Source organism: Pangasianodon hypophthalmus, chromosome 9, assembly GCF_027358585.1.
Source record: "Pangasianodon hypophthalmus isolate fPanHyp1 chromosome 9, fPanHyp1.pri, whole genome shotgun sequence".
Classification (NCBI taxonomy): Eukaryota; Metazoa; Chordata; class Actinopteri; order Siluriformes; family Pangasiidae; genus Pangasianodon; species Pangasianodon hypophthalmus.
The window spans coordinates 8,644,572-8,658,917 of NC_069718.1; the positions used below are offsets into that span (position 1 = coordinate 8,644,572).

The following is a 14,346-nucleotide window of genomic DNA, read 5'->3' on the forward strand; positions in this document are numbered from 1 at the left end:
TCTTACAGTAGCTGCTTCACCTTCTGCTTTAATAAAGCACTCATTTAGAGTCCCATTACAATCTGAGAGTGGACCATGATGAAGTCCTTAAATACAAAGATTTATGGATTTGATTGAACACTTGTTTAACTGTTTCCTTATTTAATTCACAATATTGAAAAAAATGTGAGAACACATTTTTAAAAAAATAAAATAAAATATAGTAAAGAAAACTATATATTGTTTTTAATTCATGTCTATGTTAATGTTATGTGAATTTAATACTGATGTGTTCATATAACAGAGAATTTGACATATTTATATTGTCTTTTAGAGTTTAAAAATCACTCTGCACTCTGCGAACACTGCAGATAATGGCTGCAGACAGTTCCAGGAATTTGGTCTTTATATCTTTAATTTAAACCTTTATAAATTATTAATAATAAGTAAGCATGCAATGTTACACAGTACCTAATAAGGGCTGAGCTCTAAGGAAATTCTTACTAACAATAATCATTTCAGAATGACAATAAAAACAAATATTGATAAGCTATCATATTTCCTGTTGGATTCCTGTTAGATGATTTTACACACCTCCCACAGAATCTGATAAAAGACTTAACACCTATAATGATCAATTTACTTTTTCTCTTTTATAAGGAAATGTAGCCTTTTAATCACCTGGAATGGGATTCATCTTTAGCCAGAACTACAGGGATGGAGCAGCTGAGTCTCCTCCTTCAGCAGCTTAGGAGGAGAAATATATAAATATGCATGCAGTGTTCACTGCTGCATCAGGCTGAGAAAATAACTGCAGCTGCAACCAGGAGGCAAGGAGAAAAGACACGGTAGGATGGTGCAGTGTAAACAATACACATTTATGTGTATAATACACATGTATTATAGATATCATTGCATGTATTAATGAATAGAGAATCAGAAAACATACGTATGTCTTTTTGTACTCTTTGCAGCATCACATCCTTAGCAGCCATGGCAGGTTAGTCAATTATTATTAGTATACTGGTTTTTGTATTCATCTGTATTCCCTTTTCTAGAATAGTTATTGGTTTTATTCTAAGCTATACTTACTCATTATATTTCATCCACAGATGCAAATTTTAAGGCAAAGTTCCTCGCCAAACATAATGAATACAGAAAGAAACATGGAGCCCCTGCTTTGACCATAAGTAAAGACTTATGTAGTTCTGCACAGGCTTGGGCTGACCATTTACTATCCATTAAAACCTTGCAGCACAGTAATTCTAACAACGGAGAGAATCTCTATTATTTCCAGAGTACTGCGCCAAAGAAGCTTACAGGCAAGTCGAAACTGTATATCATAGTATGTGCTATATTGGACACCTCTGTGCTAGCTTATGGCTAATCCTGACATTTTACATTGACAAACTGAATTTGTAGTACATCATAAAACTGCCTTTGCTGAGCTGAGGTAAATGGTAATTTAAGGGATTCACATGCAGAGACAGATGTGCCTGGGCTGGTTACAACAGGGTGTTTTGTTGCTTCTGAGCACAAGGTTTTTCAATGCCAAAGGAATTACACTGCAGGGAACATGATGCAAGAAGCTAGTCCTTCCTCGCTAAGAATGTTGTGGTTTTGTTGTAGTTAGCAACTGAACAGTGAATAAATAGAATTTTTGGACACTCCAGGTTCTGAGGTTTCCTCCCACCTCAAAAAACTGATTGGCTACGCTAAATCACCCCAAGGTGTGACTGGGTGTGTTCCTGGGATATGCTTAGGCTCCACCAAGACCCTGACCAAGATAGCAAGATAATTTGGCTACTAAAGATGAATGAATGTATATTTAACAATAACATAATAAGAAAATGTTTTTTTTTTTTAATTACTGGTTCTTACAATTATGTTTCTATTAATTTGAAAGGGAAAGATTTGTCTATTTAGTAAACAAAACTTTATAGCAAACCTAAAGCAACCAGATCACAATTTTGCTGCTTTAGAAATGCAGGCTGTACCTTTTGATTACAATTTCAATAAATGGATGTAATTTTTTGGAAACATAGCATTCTCCTTCTGAAGGTGAATGAACTTTTCACTAATGCCTAGCATAAGAGAAATAATTTTTAATTTTTATTTAAATTTTAATTCATGTTCATTCATTGCATAATAAATTAAATTTTCTTACTTACTTACTTCACACATTAGGAGAGGAGCCTGTGGAAAGCTGGTACAGCGAGATTAAAGACTATGATTTCAATAAACCTGGATTTAAGTTCAATACAGGTAAAACTGATTTTGGCAATATCCAAAGAATGCATTAATTGTTGTACACAGAACATAAGAACAAAATTAATTTGCAAATAGTGCATCTTTAGATGTTCATAATTTATAAAACATTGAATGCAGGACACTTCACCCAGGTCGTATGGAAATCGACCACTGAAGTTGGAGTGGGCTTAGCCACTGACGGAAGAACTGTCTTTGTGGTTGGTCAGTACAAACCTGCTGGAAACATATCCAATCCAGGATACTTTAAGGACAATGTTTTGCCTGCAGGTAACCATGAAAACCGATTTATTCTAATCTTTCTTGTTTTTTCTTTATTAGAAAACAGATTATGTTGTTAATACGCTAATTGTCTATCAGTTCGTATACTCTATTTGTGAATATTTGTTATAGTTTTATGTAGTGTGTAACCCCGAAGAAAACTGTAATATTAGTAATGATAATTTCTCTTTATTCTGCAGGGAAGTAAGACATCGGCTGGTGAAACATCTAAAACCATATAGATAAGGATTTCTATTAAATCATGTTATATTTCACAGAAGCATTTGCAATTTACTCCAATAAAATGACTTCTGATCTTTCAAAGCATCATATGATAATAATTAGCATTTGTGGCATAACTAATGTTTTTCAACAAATAAAAACATGCTATTGTAATCAGACGAATAAAATGAAGCACACTGCTTTTCTATCATGTCTTCTTGTGTGTTACTGTGGCAAGTAAGAACCATAACATGATTCAATGATATAACAAAATTAATACCAAATACATTTTGAGAAAATTAAGAGTATGTAGCAAAAAAGATAAAGTAAGTTACAGTTGGAATGTAAAGGTAGGCGACAAAAAAAAGCAGTAGAGGCATCACAAACAGGAGAAGGTTTAAATGATGGCGCATTCTCAGTTTATAGAACAGATTAAGAATAGCATCTGTCAAAAACTGTGAAGTGTTTATTTCATGTATAAAGATGGAAAAAATCTTGGAAAATCTTGGATCATGTTTCAAGATTTGTATCTCTCTATCAAGCTTGACATTATTAGCAAAATTGCTCATTGTTCATAGTTGGCTGTTAAATTACACTAAGCACTAAGTAAATATAGCCATAGAGAGGCAAAATAAAAGGTGTAACGTGTGATTATGAGCAACAGGACACAAGTGCGTAAACTCAAAACTGGGAAACATGAAACACTGAAATCAAAACAAGGGAACAAGAAAACATGGGAAGCATAGGCTCAGAAGCACAAATTATCATGAACCAGGGTCCCCAATTCAATCTTGTCTTCCTGTCTGTGTAGAGTTTCATTTGTACTTCCAGTGTCCATGCAGGTTTCCTCCAGGTTCTCCAGTTTCCTTCCACCCCCAAACATTCCCATAGGTGGAGTGGCTACTCTAAATTGCCCCTTGGTGTGAATGAGTGTGTTTATACATGCGTGTATGGTGACCTGCGATGGACTGGCATCCCATTTAGGGCATCCTATCCCAGTGTACCTGGGGCTTTCTCTGGATCCACTGCAAGCCTGGCCAGAATAAAGTATTTTATTTTTCCTTATTTAATTGTCAATAGTGGGTTGTGGCAGTGTGGGTGTGGTCAAGCATTGCCTGTGAATGGAGGGAGGAGTCTTGGAGAAGGAGAGAGTAATATAATGAATAAGCATACACCTGTGTGTGATTAACAGAATGGGGTGTGTAATTAACAGGATTTCACAGTGATGCCGAATCCCGGGATTGAGGACTGATATGCCACTATGGGGCACTCACTCCTCTCAAAGATAATCGCTTCCCTTACAACCTTTCACCAAGTGCAGGATCAGGTCTTTCTTGACCTGCAAGCCGACCAACAGGAACAGTACCATGGTCACAGTGCAGGCAGAGGATAGACAGCTGCTCCAGAGCCTGATGCAGCCACATCTGCCTTGCCTAGCCACAGCTGCCCCATCCACATCCACAGATCACATCACCAAGAAGACGACTCCACAAGACAATCCAGAGACATTTTTGGATCTCTTTTAGCAGTATATCCAGGGGTATGTGGTCTGTCTCTCTCACTCTCTGTCTTCCTTAGAGCTCTCCTTCCTAAAGCCACTCCTCAGGCCCAGGCTCCAACCTGACCCACTTCTTCCTTGATCTCTTCTTCCCTTCCTTCTAATTCTCAATCTCTCTTCCCTGAACACACAGTTCATGAAGCCATGGACTGAGGAGTAAGGCCCAGGCAGGTGTATTGGTACTACCAGGAACCTGGACATTTCCAGGATCAGTGTTCAGTCATTAGAGTGGGAACACTGGTCTGGATCCCTGATGTGCTACAGGCTTTTCCCAGTTGAGCAGGGTTGTAACGAATACCTGTAAGTATCCAATGGGGTACATACACTATATTACCAAAAGTATTTGGTCACCCATCCAAATGATCAGAATCAGGTGTCCTAATCACTTGGCCTGGCCACAGGTGTATAAAATCAAGCACTTAGGCATGCAGACTGTTTTTACAAACATTTGTGAAAGAATGGGCCACTCTCAGGAGCTCAGTGAATTCCAGCGTGGAACTGTCATAGGATGCCACCTGTGCAACAAATCCAGTCGTGAAATTTCCTCACTCCTAAATATTCCACAGTCAACTGTCAGCTTTATCATAACAAAATGGAAGAGTTTGGGAACAACAGCAACTCAGCCATGAAGTGGTAGGCCACGTAAACTGACGGAGAGGGGTCAGCGGATGCTGAAACGCATAGTGCAAAGAGGTCGTCGACTTTCTTCACAGTCAATTGCTACAGAGCTCCAAACTTCATGTGACCTTCAGATTAGCCCAAGTACAGTACGCAGAGAGCTTCATGGAATGGGTTTCCATGGCCGAGCAGCTGCATCCAAGCCACACATCACCAAGTGCAATGCAAAGCGTCGGATGCAACGGTACGGTACAGAACGGTACATTTCGGACTGCATTGTGCCGAGTGTGAAATTTGGTGGAGGAGGAATTATGGTGTGGGGTTGTTTTTCAGGAGTTGGGCTTGGCCCCTTAGTTCCAGTGAAAGGAACTTTGAATGCTTCAGGATACCAAAACATTTTGGACAATTCCATGCTCCCAACCTTGTGGGAATAGTTTGGAGCGGGCCCCTTCCTCTTCCAACATGACTGTGCACCAGTGCACAAAGCAAGGTCCATAAAGACATGGATGACAGAGTCTGGTGTGGATGAACTTGACTGGCCTGCACAGAGTCCTGACCTGAACCCGATAGAACACCTTTGGGATGAATTAGAGCGGAGACTGAGAGCAAAGGCCTTCTCGACCAACATCAGTGTGTGACCTCACCAATGCGCTTTTGGAAGAATGGTCAAAAATTCCTATAAACACACTCCTCAACCTTGTGGACAGCCTTCCCAGAAGAGTTGAAGCTGTAATAGCTGCAAAAGGTGGACCGACATCACATTGAACCCTATGGGTTAGGAATGGGATGACTCACAAGTTCATATGTGAGTCAAGGCAGGTGACCGAATACTTTTGGTAATATAGTGTATCATGCATTTGTTGATTCAGGCAGTAATCAAACCTCAATCCACCAAAGCATGTACATGGGGATATTGACGAGTATCTGCTAGTGCCCATCATTGGGAATTTCTGGGGCTGAAAACATAGCACGGAGGCAGCAGTTAGCCCTTGCACTCTCATCCCACCCCATTTTTTCTAAATAAATCACATCCTTCTATCTCAATGACTATTATTTATAGTAATGACTGGCAGCAGCACATTCAAACTCAGGAAGGCTGTCCTCAGATCTTTGAGACAGGCAGGACTCACAGCAAACCTGAAAAACGTTTGTGACTGTGTGGATGGAAGTACTGTATCCAGGCTTCCACTTGAGCTATGCTCATATAAGGAATAAGGTGGTGAGCCAGTTTCTGGGGCTGGCTGTCTACTGTCACTGGTTTGAGCCTAATTATTCAATCATCAACAGCCCTCTGACTGACATTACTGAAAAGGGAATGCCAGATCTGGTCTAGTGGATGGAGCAATGTGAATGGGCTTGTACTCAGGTGAAAGCTGCACTTTGTGGAGTCCCACTCTTAGATTCTACTGACTGTCTTCCTATTGTTTTACAGACAGACACATCAGACAGAGGGCTGGTGGCCATGTTGTCCCAGGTAGTGGAAGGGGAGGAGTGGCCAGTGCTATAGATCAGCTGCAAGCTCATGGTAAGTGAGAGCTGGTACAGCGTAATTGACTACCAAGTGGGCAGTCCTCATCCTCCAATACTATCTATTGAGATGGGCCTTCACCCTCTGTTTGGCCCATGCCCCGGTCCAGTATTGCCACCTCATGAAAGATTCCAGTGTGCGGATTACTTGTTAGTACCTTGCACTTTAGCCAGTTAAGCTCAAGGTGGTCCACAGGCTGGGGGTGCAGATGGCTAGTCTGGATGGTTCCCCAACTGGAACCGTCCAGTAGGAATATGTGGCAGCAAAGGCATGGTTGAGTGCTGGATGTGAATGGAGCATTAACCTGTGTGTGATAAATGATGCATTATTTACATGCTGTGTGGATTTCAGTTAGAGGCTGCAGACTGAATGAGAGACCCTGTGTTAAGCTTTTTCTGACAGTGTACTGCTGAGCCTGTGTGTGTGTGTGTGGGTGTGTGAGTGAGCGTGTGTGTGAGAGAGAGAGAGAGAGAGAGAGAGAAAGAGAGAAAATGAGAGAGAATGCATACAGCACTACTCCTTCTCATGCCTGCCTTCTGTCTACTCAATTCCCTCACACCCACCAGTGTATAACATGGGTAAACAGTAATAAAATCTTAAAAGAATATTACATATTAAATATTAAATTACATATTGTTTTTTCTTAATGTGGATGTTAATGGTATGTGAATTAATACTGATGTGCTCATATGACAAAGACTGCTAAGGCAGTTATTGATTAGTTTTTATTAGACATGGCTGCAGGCAGTTTCAAGAATTTACAGAAATCTGGATACAAAATTGAAATTGAATTTTTTTATTTTATCCCTAATGAGCAAGCAAGGTGGCAAGGGAAAACTCCCTAAGACAGCAAGATGAAGAAACCTTGAGTTTGACTCAAAAGGGAACCCATCCTCTTCTGGGTGACACCAGATCCTGTAAATATAAATAATTTCTCTTCTGTAACTGTACACTATAGAGTCAAGTAGTGCTAATAGTGTTAAAAGGAACATGAGTATGAGCATCATTTGAGTATGAGCATTTTAAAACTTTATAAAATGTTAATAATAACTGTTACATCTTAGCAGCATTAAGTATGGAATGTTATGCAGATAAATTACAACTAAAATAAAAATGACATATTAAAGATCTTTATCTTTCTGTGTTTCCTGGTGGGTTCATTTACACAGATTCCACAGAAACTGATGAAAGAATTTACACCTGTATGCTTTTTTTACAAGGACAAAGATGATTATCAACTTGGTTTCTTTTTTGTTTGTTCGTTTCCAAAGAAAGATAACCTTTGATACCCTTTTAACCCGAAACTAAATGGATGGAGCAGTTGAGTCTCCTCCTGCAACAGCTTAGGAAGAGAACTATATAAATATGTATGTTGCGTACACTCCTTCATCAGGTTGAGAAAAAGAAACAAACTGCAACCACCAGGAAGCACGGAGAAAAGACAAGGTAAGGTGCTGCTGTATAAATAAGAATAATTTTAATAACATTTCTTAATATATCACATATGATTGAATGCATTAATAAATATATATATACTTTTTGCAGCACCACATCATTGACAGCTATGGCAGGTTAGTCAGTTATTTTATATAGATTTTTTGTATCCATATTTCTTTTAAAGAATATTGCACTATTCTGAGCCATTCTTACCCACTATATTTCTTCCATTCACAGATGAAAGGTTTAAGGCAAAGTTCCTCGCCAAACATAACGAGTACAGAAACAACCATGGAGCCCCTGCTTTGACCATAAGTCAAGACTTATGTAGCTCTGCACAGGCTTGGGCTGACCATTTACTATCCACTAAAACCTTGCAGCACAGTGATACTGACAGCGGAGAGAATCTCTATTATTTCCAGAGTACTGCGCCAAAGACACTTGCAGGTAAGTCAAGACAAGACATATTGGGCACCCCTGAGGAAGGGTGCAAATATTAAATAGCTAAACCTGACATTTTAGACTGACAATGCAAACTGAATAAAATTCATATGCCTGAATTAAAATTGTTGTTGTTTTTTAGGCCAGGCAGATAAATTAAAAGAAGTAAATCAGAAAAAAGCTGGAGTGAATTGTAGTTACAGCATTCACTGACAGAGCAACAGGGTCTTTTGCCAAAAAAAAAAAAAATGTTAATAATTGAAAAAATTTCTGGACAACTGGAACTTTACATTAGTGCTTTGCACAAAAGTGAAAAAGTACAAACAAATCAGTTTATGTTCTCACAAAACTGCAGTATGTTCTCTCCATTCAATGTATCATTCTATGTATGATTTGTGTGTTTTGTATTATTGTCTAAAGCAGTGGAGAACAATAATTGGTGGTAGCACTTATACCTGTAGCTATAAATGTGCTTTATATATAAAACTGACTTCCTTCACACATTAGGAGAAGAGCCTGTGGAAAGCTGGTACAGCGAGATTAAAGACTATGATTTCAATAAACCTGGATTTCAATCCAACACAGGTAAAGCTGATTTTACAAATTACTGAATTTGTTAATTATTGTATGCAGGAAATATGGACAAATTAAAATAAATACAAATTAGATTTAGTGCATCTTTAGATATTCATTATTTGTTAGACATTTTGCTTGAGTATATCTGATTTGCTGTAATTTGCAGGACACTTCACCCAGGTTGTGTGGAAATCAACCACTGAAGTTGGAGTGGGCTTAGCCACTGACGGAAAAACTGTCTTTGTGGTTGGTCAGTACAAACCTGCTGGAAACATATCCAATCCAGGATACTTTAAGGACAATGTTTTTCCTGCAGGTAACCAAAAAAAAACCCTATTTTGTTATTTTCATTCTTGTTTTTTTCATTATTAGAAAACATATTAAGTTGTTATTATTTTAATTGTCCATTAGCTAATAATAGTAATCTAGAGAAAACCATAATATTTCTAATAATTTCTTTTTATTCTGCAGAGAAATAAGAAGTCAGCTGGTGAAAAAACTAAAACTATATAGATTTGGATTTCTGTTAAAATATACTACACTGCACACATGTGATAGTAATTTAGTGCAGTAAAATGACCTCTAATATTCCAAGCATTCTTTGATAATAATTTGTAATTGTGGCATTAATGATGTGTAATATTAAAATAAACACATGCTATTATAATCAAACAAATAAAAGCACTCTGTATTTCCATTATTCCTTTTTGTCTGGGAAGTAAAAACCATAACATTCATTGATATAAGAAAAATAATTAATTGATTCATTGATATAAAGAAAATAATACCAAGCATTCAGAGTAAATATTAACAGTATTTAGAAAAGAAGACACGTTGCTGTAGTTATAGTTATGATGTAAAGATGGATGGAAAAAAGGCATCGCAAACAAGAGAAGAAGGTTAAAAGCTTGGGTTTAAGGAACAAGTTAACAATGTCAAAAACTCAAACTTTCTGTGAAGTGTTAACAGTGTTATGCTTAAGAATCTAAGCATAAAGTTGAAAAAAAAACCCAGAAAAACTATGTTACTTGCATCTTTCATATCTCTTTATCAGTCTTAATGTACCTATTTGGTTATTACATTACATTAAGCAGTAAGAAACTATAGGCATTTATAGGTAAAAGAAGATTTGTAATGAATGAAATATTGCCAATATGCCATTAATGTATCATGTTAAAATGCTTTTCTGTTTTCTTGCTGTGAAGTCAGAGAGCCTCATTTATCATGTTCAATCAAACTAATTTATTCATAACTCATTCCCAAAAGCAGTTACACAAGAAGTGAGGTTTTCATAAAAATGAAAATTCAAAAAATTCAAATCATAAAATTGGCCTGAGTTATCACACTTTTACATATATGGATTATGTTGACAAGTTTAAATTGCTGTTTTATTTCAACTGCGAACAAACTGTAAATTTTGTTAAACTTGTTCCTTTCATATTAATGACTTGAAAGAAAGCAATTTAAATCCATAAATTAAGACAAATCAGCCCTTTTTTATTGTGTGTCTATTGTAGCAATGGCAGAGCTATTGGAAAGCACACACCACACTTAGGAGACACGCTTTCAACATTTACTTTCCATTTTGACATTTTCAGCTCTGTGTGCATTGCCTTTTATAGAGTTTGTGTGCATCACTAAATGTAAATCTTCTGTGCCATGAAGGTGATTCATAATATACAACTGATTATCAACAAACAGACACGAGCACAAAGAAAATTGCCATTACCGAAACTAGGAATTTTTAATTCAGTTTGGCCTATGAAAGCACCTTATTAAATAGAAGCAGGGCCATTCGTTACACTTATTGGGCTTTAAACTCTACTACACACCTTGCAAAAAAAAAGAGCACACATAAAGCTTAAATGAACTTTATTTGTTCTTAAACAGCTGAATGTTCTTATGGCCCAATACTGCCGTTTTCACTTTATGTTTATTCAATAAAACATAGACTTTATGCTTTTCTGATGCCTGAATTAAAAAAAAAATTACTCAAACTCAAACCCGTAGCAGGATATACTGCAGTTTACATGTAAGTTAATTTTTTTAATACAAATACCTCAGTTGTCTTTGTAATTTTTCTCTACGGTGGTAGAAACAAGAATGCCTAGTTCTCTGAAATTCTCTGGCAAGGTTGAATTCCCAACAAGAAGATCATATTACAGCCATTTGCAGCCCGCTGCCACTTTTAAATCAGTCCACAAAGTATTTTAGAAGTAAAACACTAAAACAAAAAACACAAGGTTCCTAATTTGAAAACTGGATTTTGCTATCACATAAAAACAAATCTAAACCCCTCTGCAGAGTGTTCTCTTCCCCCTACTCAAAATGTTAATTTTGATGTTAAATTTACATACCTACATTAATGTTAGGCATGGCAGCACCAAAAAAATTAAAAACAGAAAACAAATGCAAAGGACGTCAGGCTGTCACGTCAATGCCAGAATCAGCAGTGCTTCCCATTCCATGTAACACAGAGCAGCCTACAAACATGGACCACAGCACCCAACAGCCATCACGACTCGCTCTGGTTCAACGTTATACTGAATTGCACACACCTAGACTACACTGCAGAGTATATGCTTAGTGTCTTGTACCTGTGATACCAAGTGTTATTGTTTTGTTATAGTGTTTGTGGTTATGATTATCATTCTGTTTCTTCGGTTTAGGTCTTTCTCTTTTGCCCAGTTTACTCTGTTTGCACACCACCTGACTTCTGCCTGTATGCTGACCTTGATTCTGCCTCATGTTTTGGATTTGTTTTCCTGTTTTAAAATGAAAGCTCTTAACCTGCAACTGTCACTGTTTTCACAGCCTGACACAGGCATGTTTGCAAAATGAATATTTTTTTTAGAAGGAAGTGTGTCTGTTTAGTTTGTCATGAATTAGTTGCTTTGATGAAGAAGTGTAATGTTGCTGGCAGGTCTGCCATTGTGTGCCGTTTGACCCTTGGAAATGATCCAAAATGCAGCTGCAAGACTTGTTTTCAATCTTTTCCAAGATCTCTGATGCCAACCCATTGCCCCATTCCACTGGCTTCCTGTTGTTGCTCACACCAGAAAAATCGTTATGCACTGATGCTTGCTTACAAAGCCAAAAACAGACCAGCTCCCACCATCCTTAAAGTATTTATTACACCCTGCTCTGCACCACACACCCTCTGAGCCTTTAGCGCTGCTCAACTTGACCACCATCCCTGAAGATACAAGTAAGACATGCATCAATAGTCTTAAACAGATCTTAAAGTCAGTTTTGAAGCCAGTAAGGGTGTCTGCTGAATGCTAAATGTGAAAGTAAAAAACAAGGAAAAGCATATGGTTTTGCTTCTTATTCAGTCAGGTGTGATAAGATCAGTTTGTTTTACTCCACACGTGTATGTATATGTGAGCAAACATTTTCTGTAGTGGCACTGAACAAGAGCTGGCTGAGATCCTGATGACTTGACAGCCAAGTGCTTAGAATCTCCATAAGACTTACACCTGACTTGACAGTAAATGTTCAGTCACAGCCAAAACATCACTGTGGAATTAGAGAATAACCTTACAACACTCTACAACCTGCCCCTGAAAAGAATTGGCCTATTTCTTGGTCCAAATTGAGGGACTGTTCTGGATGGCTTCCCCTTTGTCCACCTGCAGTGTGATCTTTCCTTGTCTTACATTCTATCACATTTTAGCATCAGCTGGTGTGCCTTTTTTCCCCAAATCAAGGTCCAGAAGTGATGCTAGTGAAGATGACTGCAGCTGTACACTTTGGATCTCAGAATTACTTGAGCCATTAGATACTGAAACATCACTGGAGCCTTGCTCAGACCAAAAAGCATTTCTGTAAACTGGAACAGGCCAAAGGAGGGGGTGCTAAAAGCCATTAGAGAACTTGATTGCACTCCTAAAGTAGCTATTACATACATCCAGTGGGGTGATAAATCAGGTCTTTCCAAACAAGTCATCAATACTGGACATTACATTGATATGGAAAAAGAAGAAACTGTTCAGCATATGAACAAAAAAAATTCTTCTTAGGGATCAAAAAAACAGGACTACACCACTCATTCTGAAAGGAGTCATTGATTTACAAATGTTTACTGGTCTGGACCTCCTCCTTTAAAGCACCCATCTAAGATCCATGAGAACCTATGGGCACAAATTCCATGCCTCTACTACACAATCTACTAAAGACTTTTCCAACTATTGAGCTGCAGAACCAGGCCTTGGGTTATTTACTACCAGGCAGCATCACTGAAGCAGTGAGGCTTCCTTATTGGAGGGCAAAAAGGCATTTAAAATTAAAACTGCATCAGAGAATTTTTTGAGTTTTGAGGGTTCTTTAGGATAATTTCACATCCAAATATATGCTTTCTTACTCTCCTTTCCTGTCTCACATACATTGGTTGTGTATTAACCTCTCATCATGACATCTTATATTAGTTGTTCTTTCATCTGCTCCTGTTAGGGGTAACACAGTGGATCGTTGGTCTGCATATTTGATTTGGCACAGTTTTTACGCCGGATGCCCTTCCTGACGCAACCCACCCCAGTTTTATCTGGGATTGGAACTGGCACTGGGAGTGCACTGTCTTTGGTTTCCTGGCTGGGAATCAAACCCGGGCCGTGGCAGTGAGAGCACCAATGCCTAAGCACTAGTCCTCCAGGATCCCCACGACATCGTATAGATATTACTCTATATTTTCTCCTTCTTCACTTATTTGAGATGAGAAGGCTTTAGATGGTGAAGACTTGGTACAAGCATCATGGATCTATGTTTGAATTCAAATTTAGTGTATGTTTTCTTAAAATTATGACTTCATATCTCAATACAATATGTTTTTTTTGTGTAATTTATGATTTTGTATTACTGTGTTTAACATTCGAGCACACAGATATGCAAAATCACTCAATTATTATACTGATTACATACTGTGAGACATTGTATAAAACGTTTTCAGCATGAAAAAGAATGTGGACTTGAATGTGTGTTTTGTTCATAAGGCAAAAAAAAAAAATTCACAGCATTCTTTAAGTGCTTTTGGCATCTATGGTGCAAATGTGTCACAAATATCTCATCTAATATCTAAAATATCAAATGCTAAATCTTTACTGTGGTAATATTAAGTCATAATTTGGAAAGCATTTTCATTACTTTGAGATACCAAGCCATAATTTCACAAAACCTTCTAAGTCTTTCTCAGGCCTAGTAAATGGTTTTATTGGTTTCTTCAAATAGTAATTTGAGCTATCATGTATTAATATCAACACTGTAATTCACCATTGTCAACATTTTCCTCCAGGCAGTAAAATCACACTGCAGGTGCTAAATTCATCTATTTGCATTGATATCACCCAACAATCTTGGATAATGACATTGTAAATCTGGTAAAGCAAACCCACAAACCATTACAGCATTTGGCAGACACCCTTATCCTTAAACTTACATTTATCTCATTCATACAACTGAGCAG

At 37.7% G+C, this 14,346-nt stretch overlaps 1 protein-coding gene across 1 annotated transcript; it reads left to right on the forward strand.

The window, feature by feature from the left end:
• Window positions 1-714: 714 nt before the first annotated feature.
• Window positions 715-9,569, forward strand: LOC113529727 (uncharacterized). The gene is made up of 12 exons (XM_034307405.2): window positions 715-827; window positions 954-979; window positions 1,092-1,301; window positions 2,167-2,244; window positions 2,368-2,517; window positions 6,339-6,431; window positions 7,820-7,880; window positions 7,980-8,005; window positions 8,109-8,318; window positions 8,820-8,897; window positions 9,055-9,204; window positions 9,360-9,569. The coding sequence occupies exons 1-12, from the start codon at window positions 754-756 to the stop codon at window positions 9,365-9,367; spliced, it is 1,164 nt and encodes a 387-aa protein (XP_034163296.2). The 5' UTR covers window positions 715-753; the 3' UTR covers window positions 9,368-9,569.
• The last annotated feature ends 4,777 nt before the right edge of the window (window positions 9,570-14,346 follow it).

Coding starts and splice junctions, on each gene's coding strand:
- LOC113529727 (XM_034307405.2), top strand. CDS start 754: ATGCAGTGTTCACTGCTGCATCAGGCTGAGAAAATAACTGCAGCTGCA. Junction 2,245..2,367: donor TGGATTTAAGTTCAATACAG/GTAAAACTGATT, acceptor CATTGAATGCAG/GACACTTCACCCAGGTCGTA. Junction 8,006..8,108: donor ATCATTGACAGCTATGGCAG/GTTAGTCAGTTA, acceptor TTCCATTCACAG/ATGAAAGGTTTAAGGCAAAG.